The sequence below is a fragment of the Archocentrus centrarchus genome, chromosome 5 (genome assembly GCF_007364275.1).
Source record: "Archocentrus centrarchus isolate MPI-CPG fArcCen1 chromosome 5, fArcCen1, whole genome shotgun sequence".
NCBI lineage: Eukaryota > Metazoa > Chordata > Actinopteri > Cichliformes > Cichlidae > Archocentrus > Archocentrus centrarchus.
Window position 1 is genome coordinate 13,931,093 of NC_044350.1, and position 9,157 is coordinate 13,940,249.

The 9,157-nt window shown below is 36.6% G+C and overlaps 1 protein-coding gene across 1 annotated transcript; it reads left to right on the forward strand.

The window, feature by feature from the left end:
• The first annotated feature begins 93 nt into the window (after nt 1-93).
• On the forward strand, nt 94-8,998 carry vamp3 (vesicle-associated membrane protein 3 (cellubrevin)). Its single transcript, XM_030729800.1, has 5 exons — nt 94-208; nt 3,922-4,000; nt 6,131-6,289; nt 6,594-6,645; nt 7,112-8,998. Coding segments are annotated over exons 1-5 (309 nt in total). The 5' UTR covers nt 94-206; the 3' UTR covers nt 7,129-8,998.
• Nucleotides 8,999-9,157: the final 159 nt, after the last annotated feature.

The window sequence follows — 9,157 nt, forward strand, 5'->3', positions numbered from 1 at the left end:
ATTTGTTGATCGATTGGAAAATAAATTTCTGGTTTTATTAAATTTGGTATTTTCCTTATGAATTTTAAATGCGTTTGTTCCTATTTCCGGAAGCCCTGAAAGCAGCCAGATAACCACTGGTACGACTCCGGGGACTGTTACGGCTTGACAGCGAGCTCACAGGCGAGAATCAGCGGCTGTGTCGTTTGAGGAAATTTCATATCACAATGTAAGTCTGTTCCATTCCAAAACTTTGTTTGACAGTTACATGTTGAAAACTTGTCTTCTGGGTTTTCCTGGTAATGCGGCGAAAAGCGGGCGCAAAAACAACGCCCAGAAGTTTTGCTACAAGCCTGCAACAAGTGCTAGCGCCCGTCTTCGAGATGTGCGCTAGCTGAGCTTAGCTTAGCCAGGTCAGCTGAACCGACGCTGCATTAAAGTTGTCTAACTTCGCTCACCCCACGTTAAAGCAACTTTTCTTTGCTACTTATGAAGGGAATTAAAGCAGAATATACACGACAGGCTTGTAAAACGTCCACAGTGTGTAAATGTTACTGTTAGACAATGATGTGTATGTAGAAAGTACCGTTTCCTATGTTGTTGGCCTATTAACATGCTAAGTCTGTATACTCAGTTGAAAGAACGTTAACGTTTTTGTGTGTGTTCCAGTGTTATTTCTTATTGTTGTAGCTGTGTTTTGGATATCAATAAAGTTTTAGCAAGACACAATCAAGGGCAACCTAAACTTATAAACGGGAAATATATTAATGTTTTTTAATAGATCGTAATCCTATAGATAACTGGGTAACTAAAGTTACTATTAAATTATATCTAAATCTATATAAACTGAGTATTTTACACGCCAGTAATAACTTACACCCCCATGTGACAGTAATGCCGTTATCTAACGTTATTTCCATTCTAGCAGCATCTAGATTTTCTTTTCTTTGTGTTAGTGTGTGTACTCAGATGTTTTTCTCGGTTCATGTCCGTATTTGTATGAGCTTTAAAGCGTGTGGGTCATAAAAGAACAAGGTAAGAGACATTTGTTCCTTGAGTGTTTATATTTCCTGGGAAGAGGTATTGCCTTACAACATAAAGACAGGGAACTTTTTTTTTCTTTAACTAGTGAGTCTCACTGCCTAGAAGTTGGCACATAGAGGCAGTGTACTCCGTGTTTTCGTAATGAATCAGAGCCGGATTGCCACAACTACTTTTGTTCATAATAAAAAGCCATGGCACATAATTTGCATGTCTTTCTGAAATGGAGCGGTGATTTGATTAAAATCATAATGGTCTCTTTTATGATGTTATAAGCGTTTCATCAGCAGTGCTCATCTGTACGAGATTGTAGGGGTTCAATAGTAGAGATACTGCAGTAATTATACACACCTAGATCCCGGAATGTATGGATAGTGACGCATTTACTTAAAAGAAGTATGATACTGCATGAGACCACAATAGAAATAAAATAAATCTGTTTAAAAATAAGTGTACTGCACACCCTCAGCAGTAATTCAGTTGATTGAACAAAAATATTTTATTACACATTAATCACAGTTTCTAGACTCAGTTCTCTATTTGCAATTGTTCAAATGTAATTGGACAGTTGACTCCAAAGCTGTTTCATGGATGGCTGCGGGCCAATTCTTTCTTCTTCTTCTTTTTTTTTTTAAATGTCTTCAACAGTTAAACAGATGTAAGGCTGGTAAGTGACTTCAAGGGTAGCATTTGCATTTGGAAACTGTTGCTGTGAACCCACAACAAAAGAGAGCTCAATGCAGGTGAAGCAGGCCTTCCTCAGACAGCAAAACCAACAAAAATTTGACTGTAATTCCTTTACTGTTCGTGCAGTATTTATATACTGTTTAAATTAAGGCTGAAAGTCTTCACTTAAATTGCATCGTGATTGCTTTATTTTTATTCTAATGTGGTGGTGAACAGCCTAGTTATGTTTGACAGCCACTGCACATGATGACAGGGCTGAGGGCCTGTAGGCTTATGTAACATAAGTTAGGTTCATTTAAACGGAAAGAAAATCATGGTGGACAAAATTTCCAGACTGCATCTGTGAATCTTTTTGTTTTTTTCTCATTATCTCATCAATAGCCACTGACATCACTGGGACCAGCAATGTGTCAGCTTTTTGCCACCACTACCAGTATTTATTTCTGTGGTTGTAGATTAGGCACGTGTGCAGCATTAGTGTAAAAGAGTTGTGTAGACATGGTGTTAGCCCTGCATAGCTCAACAAAAGAGTCTTCATGTGAGTCCTGGAGTAAGAGAGATACAGGTAGAGTCATGGTAAAGGCTGCTATCTTTGCTCATTTGGCCTCATTTACAAGCAGTTTATATATACATGTTGAACTACATGAAATTACACGTAGACACAACTGATGAAAGCCAGGTAAATGCAAATTGTTAACCCAATTAATAATAGCTTTTTTAAAATTCATTTACAGTTTTCCAAAAAAAAAAAGTCAACCAAAGATAAAAGCTCATAGAGCTGAATAAATTAAAATAATAAATTAGATTAAAAGTATTGACCACATTCCTTTTTTTTTTTTTTTTTTAACATAATATATTGTAGTAATCCACCCTTTTCTGCTAGGTTTCACTAGTACAAAGACCAAACAACAAAAAAGTTTGCACATGTTGCATATGCTTAGCATATTAAACCCACCTTCATTGCATCTTTGCTAGATGTCATCACACTCTGATTTATGAGTGGTATCCTGGATTTGTGTTTTCATCAATAATTGCACTGGGTTTCTCAAATTGGTATGACCTCTTAATCCCTGTGTAAATGTCAACTCAACTTCCCACTTTCAGTGAAAAATGAAGTCATTGTAGGGCAATGCTCTTTCAGGTCAGAGGGTGGCAGTAAATAACTACTGTTAAAAAGCTTTTGAGACAATGAATGCATATCATATTTAGGAATACAAATAACTAATGTGCATAAATTACAGAGAACCAGAAAATAAACATTTTGCTTTGCCTCTGGTTTATATTTTTGTCAGCATTTATCAGTTTCTATGAAAGAATAAGCATTAGATAATAATAAATCAGATGCTTTAAGCTGGACATTATCTAAGTTGTGTAGCTTTTCATGCTACCCAATGTCAGTTATTTAACTATTAATACGAATATACGTGAACAGTTATTTCTGCAGCAAATCCTGGACATGAACTTAGTTCCTAAGCTACCTCACCATCTAGTCTAATGTTGCATAAAGTTATTTCCTGACACTTATCATCTGTTCTCAGTTGAAAAAATGCATCATGGGTTGAGAAACATCAGTGATGCATTTTTAATTTTATTATAAGGACATTTTTTGTGCATGGCTGACCATTCTGTGCTTTCACAGTCACAGAAGTGTTGCTTTAGTTCACCATGAACTGTTACTCCTGTTGACCTTTAGACATCCCTCAGATTAGATGCTGTTTCAAGTAGTAGAGACCAAACATAGCAGGAAAACCTTTTAACATACAGTACTAGTCAAAAGTTTGGAAACAAACTTTTTTTTTTGTTTGTTTTTGTTTTTGTTTTTTGTTTGTTTGTTTTAACTACTTAATGGCAATATATCTTTAAACAGTTCACTTATACATTTGTTTTCTGCTTTAGGTAAAATATAAAATGCACAATGTTTAGTAAAGCTTAATAACATCTAATTTTGTCCCGCAGATGCTGTGTATTTTTTTTTTCTGGTCCTAAAACAAGTAACACCTACTGGTTTTCTTTTAAGGTTGTAGTTGGCCAGGTCTTCCTTGAAAAAGAGATTTTAATCTCAATGAAACTTTTACCTGCTAAATAAAGGATAATGAAAATAAAATAGTTGGAGATTGAGTTAGACGTTATGGTTCAGAAATGTCTGAGAAATCTCACAGGAGGTTTGCACTTTTTTTCCCCTCTTTTTTTTAAATTTTATTTATTATTTTTCAGGTCAGCTACTGGTCCAGAAGGTTCTGGCGCAGCGTCCAGTAACAAGCGCTTGCAGCAGACGCAGGCCCAGGTGGATGAGGTATGATGCATGTGCCTGGCTTTCAACATTCAATTCAAGGCCCACATGTTTATTGCCTTACAGCTTATTGATAATGATGTCAAAAATATTTTTCAAATAATCTTAATGTGTGCTTTAGCATTAAAAATACAGTCTTTTTTTGTTTGTTTGTTTTTAATGAGTTAATGAATTTGAAACCACCTCTCCAAAGGTACCTCCCCTTTATTTAGTCTCATATTCAAGTTCAGGGTTTTTTTGTCACACATACAATTACACAGTGAAATACTTATGCACTAGTCCAGCTGTACAGAAATAAAGGACATGACAAGGACACAACTAAAGAATGCCAATCAACTTTTTTTTTTTTTAAATAAACCCAATGTAACTAACTAGTAGCACAACTATAATACAGGACTGAGAAGTTCACAAGTTGAATAATGGGTAGTTAATCATGTCCTAAATTGAGTTATTTATTTCTTTCTTTTTCTTTTTTAGGCCTAGGCATATAATATAATATAATATAATATAATTAGGGGTGGGACTCGATTAAAAAAATTAATCTAATTAATTAGGAGCTTTGTAATTAATCTAAATTAATCGCATTTTAATCAAATTTAAATATTTAACATGATAAATATTAGTTTAAGTTTGGTTAATGAATGAATCAATATACATAAGCTTAAACTTCAAAATTTTGTTTATTTTCCCTCCAGTCTGCTACACAGACCAACGAAGGGTGGAAGTGCTCCTGTGATAAGCAAACTCCTAAAATTAAAGTAAAGCATCATAACTGGACAGTTTTATTCAACATTAATGTCTCACTTAATGTAGTTGGAAATTAATCATTCGCTCAGCTTCGCTCAGTATTCCTTGATGTTGAAATGTGTCATGCTTGTTTTAACAGCTTATTTTGAATTTAAAATTAAACCACAAAAAGGAGCAAAAGTTTGTTCTCCGTTTAATCAGCTACTTTTCCACAGCTGTGCATCGCACTCACGGTTGCTAGGCGACATGAGCTACGCAGAGGTGAGGGCAGGCGATGCTCATATGAAGGCTAGCCGCTCTCTTCCAGCCTTTGCGGTCTTCGTGGGCTGCGAAGGACCCGGTCTACATGACCCTGAATTTTTGACATCGTGCGTCGATATAATCTGTATGCCTGGAACTCGTGCACTGAGAAATGTTCCACGGTGCAAAGTGCAATTAAAATGCGTTAAAAATTTTAATTTAATTATTTTCCCCGTAATCAATTAATCGAAATTAACGCATTAAAGTCCCACCCCTAAATATAATATAACCCCTTTCTGGTATTAAGTAACTTAGTCTTGTCCAGTTTACATCATTCCTCTCACCTAGCCCATATCCTAGAACTCCACCCCTGTCTATATTCATTCGCTTTGTGTCACTCCCTCTTTTCCTTGATGTTGGTCTCACACAGAACCTTGCATAACCCTTGGCAGCAGTGTCACGATTCAGAATAATGTGGAATCATTTGCTCTCTAATGCTCCAAAAGTCTGCCAAAGGACATTCAGTGAAAGGCAGTTCTTCTTCAGTTTTGAGAAATTGTATTCAGAACCATGTCAGTGAGGCCACTGAGAAAATAGGCTGCCAAGTCTCACTCTTAATTCCCTTTACAGCAGTCTCTCATTCTCTCTCTGTTATAGCCCCCACCCCCACCCCCGATAAGCCCCTCCTACATAGATCTTTAACTTCAGCACGTCACATAAAGTGTCCAATTGGCTGCTAGAAGTTTACATAATCACTGTCTCTGGTTATGTAATGCATGCATGGGCCTACACCCTACCCTTCACCCTGCAGCTCTGTCTGAGAGGAGGGGCAGTAGTTGGGTTTGTGGATCAGTGGAACATATGGGTTATGTGTAATCTGTATTAATGCACATGCATGTGTGTCTGACTGTAGGTGGACTCAGTAAGCTAGAGTCTGCATATGATTTATTTTATTCTGTTGAATTTATTTCTCTTATTTGGCGTTTTCTTTCTCTAATAATTCCTTTCCTTTGTTCTTAGGAAACCAGATTAGGACAGATTTATACACAATGAAGGCTCAGGATTGCCTAACATTCAAATCATGTACATCAAGAAATTGATATTGCAGCAAATGTATCTTTTTTTATGTATGTATGTTTTGAGTAGGTGGTGGATATTATGCGTGTTAATGTGGACAAAGTTCTGGAACGTGATCAGAAGCTGTCTGAGCTGGATGACAGAGCTGATGCTCTCCAGGCTGGAGCCTCCCAGTTTGAGACCAGTGCAGCTAAGCTGAAAAGGAAGTACTGGTGGAAGAACTGCAAGGTGCCTGAACAAAGTTTGGTTCCAAAGTCACACAGTATTTCTCACTTTAAATAACAATACCTCTAACTGATTTAATGGATTCTGTTCTTAAACTCTCTAGAGACTGATGATTACCAAATTTATAGTTTTTATTTTTTCATCATCCGAGATGTATTATTTAACTACAAAGCTTACAGTATATATTGGATGAATTATTATGGCGAAGACTTTGTGTTTTTGTCAAGCAAAAAGAGGAAGTCTTACAAATGCTGTTCTTGCGTAGTAGTTCCACTGAATTTGTGTGAATTTTCTTAAATCGTTTCAGATGTGGGCCATCCTGATAGCTGTCATAGTGATCATCATCGTCATCATTATTAGTGAGTATCAATGCTGTGCTTATAAACAGTGTTGTTGCAGTTCAGTTATGCAGAGAAACTCTGGTATAGACTTAACAGTTTATCCATCTGATAGCAAAGTGCTTAAAAGTTTGCAGACTTTGCCCCAAAGTAATATTTAAAAAGCTTTATTTATCTCAACTGTGCTTGTGCAAATTTGTCCACCAGGAAGGTTTTATTTAAGGCTCAGTCTGTTGGGCTGGCATGGTCACTGTCTGGTTCATCCCACCAGTGCACTAAGCAAATGCTAATTATTCATGCCGTTTCATGTTATGGATTCAGTAAGCCAAGATAAAGTACACCCAGTTACATAACACAGTCACTATCTTTTGCCATTATGGAATTCCCCCACAGATTCCCATTCAGGATTCATCTAGTGTCATGTCTCTCTTTTATAACGTCTTATATAAAACATTTGGTTGAAACAAAGTTGTTGATTCATTCACAGTTTGGAATTATTCATAAAAGAGCAACAGGAGGAGGGGTAGAGGACACGATAAAGAAGAAAAGTGGAGCCATGTGACGCGTCTCAGAGGAGCTCCACACTTTCCACCTCTACAGGGGTCTTCATTCCTTGTCCTGGATTGTGCGTGTGTGAGTGTGTGAGAGAGATTGCTTGTGTGGCTCCTGTCACAGTTTTAACCAATAACATTACAAAATCCCAGACATTATTAGGATGCCATGCCACATACCAAAGAAAACCAAAATGTATGTATAGAAACGTGTTAATAGCTTGAAGGAAAACTCAACTAAATCAACTCTGTGGCATAGCACACACACACACACACTCAAACCTTAAGACTAGAAATGAAGAATATTGTTATAAACTCTCCTCTACTTGCATTTTTATATTTTATTAACAGTTTTGATTGTGTGTGCCAGGCTAAGAGAAGTGCCTTTGAGGATTAGCTGTTCAGTGCTATCATTTAGATTCCTGCATATGGAGTAAGAGGTGCCCCTTCCCAGATTAACTTCTTTCTGCTCTTGAAGAGTGTAACACCAGTTTTTTTTTTCATCTGTCTCTCTGGGTATTTTTTTTTTTTTTTCCTTTTTTAAAAATTTGGTCAGCTTTGCAAATATTAGTTGACTAATGGGATCTAATTACTCAATTTATTTCTACACATGGTTAAGTGCTGATCAGATCCACTGTTTAAGGTGTTAGGACTGAATAAAAGTCATTCTGACAATACAAAGCTTACATACTGTTGAACCACCTGGCTACACCTATTCCTGTTCATATTACTTGCAGGCAGAACTTAGGATGCAGTAAAAGCTAGCGTGAGCTTGTGTTTAGATTGAGTGCCTATATGCTATGACCAGCATCCTCACAGCCTGACAAAGCTGCCATAAAATGTTAAAAATACACAGAAGTGCCACCATGGGAATAAAGAGAATAATTATCTCAATTAGTTGCTCATAAGCACAGAAAATTTGCCTTTATGTAATAATAAAGATCAAACAATTAAGAAAACCTGCAGTTTAGTTTTAGACTTTAATAGGGTGTCTCCAATGGAGAGCAGCCAAAAATACAGCCATACCTTCTAAACGCGTGTACCAGCCAGAGAACGAGGAGTGCCTTCTGAGTTTCTGACTGTCCAGCAGATACTGTGCAGCTAGCCTGTGCAATCAGTTGAACTTAACCTTTAATAAAGTCTTTTGTTTTGTCACACTGTCGTTGATCCATTCTTGTTAATGCAAAATGCTTCTAACATGCCAAATTTCATATATATCTTACAGTAGCTTTTATTTGCATTTGGTTAAATGTCGAACTGATCAAAGTGAGACTACAGATCATTTGCTGCGGTGCTCAAGTCTGCTGCTGAGCATTATGGGTGTTTGAGAGTGGAAAGCGTTTGTTGTGCCATGGCATTGTGATACATTTGATACTAACACTGGATTTGGGATTACTTTGTGTATTATTTTCACTCTGGTATTTATAACTCCCAGAAGACTGTTTAGGTTACAGTTTCAGTAATTTTTAAGACTTATTTGCTTTTTGACCCTCATACTGCTTGCGTGATACTGATACAGAAATAAACACTAACACAAATATGAAGTCACCCTTTTTTCTTTTTTTAATGCATGTAGATATAGCTGGATTGTAGCCATGACTTAAATTTGTAGGCAGTAAAATGCTTCTGCAGGCCATCCTTTTATCAAGTATACATGGAATTGTCATTTTTATTTTATTTTATTTTATTTTATTTACACACAGCAGTTTAAGATCTTATAACTTCCAAGCTTTTCTCACCTGGGAATGTATGTGGAAATATGTGCAATTCTGCTCCATGGTCCCAAATGTATTTGGCTTGAATAAAACTGGTATTAAATCAAAGTGTCTTGATTTTTCTCATCTGTGATATAATAAATACCTATTGCTTTTTCCAAAAGGAGCTGTAGATGGCAAAATCATCTTTATAAAGATTAAATTCCTCCAGTGTGTCACACAGTGCTGAATGGGTCAGCGGTTATTACCCCAATGCCACTGATATCA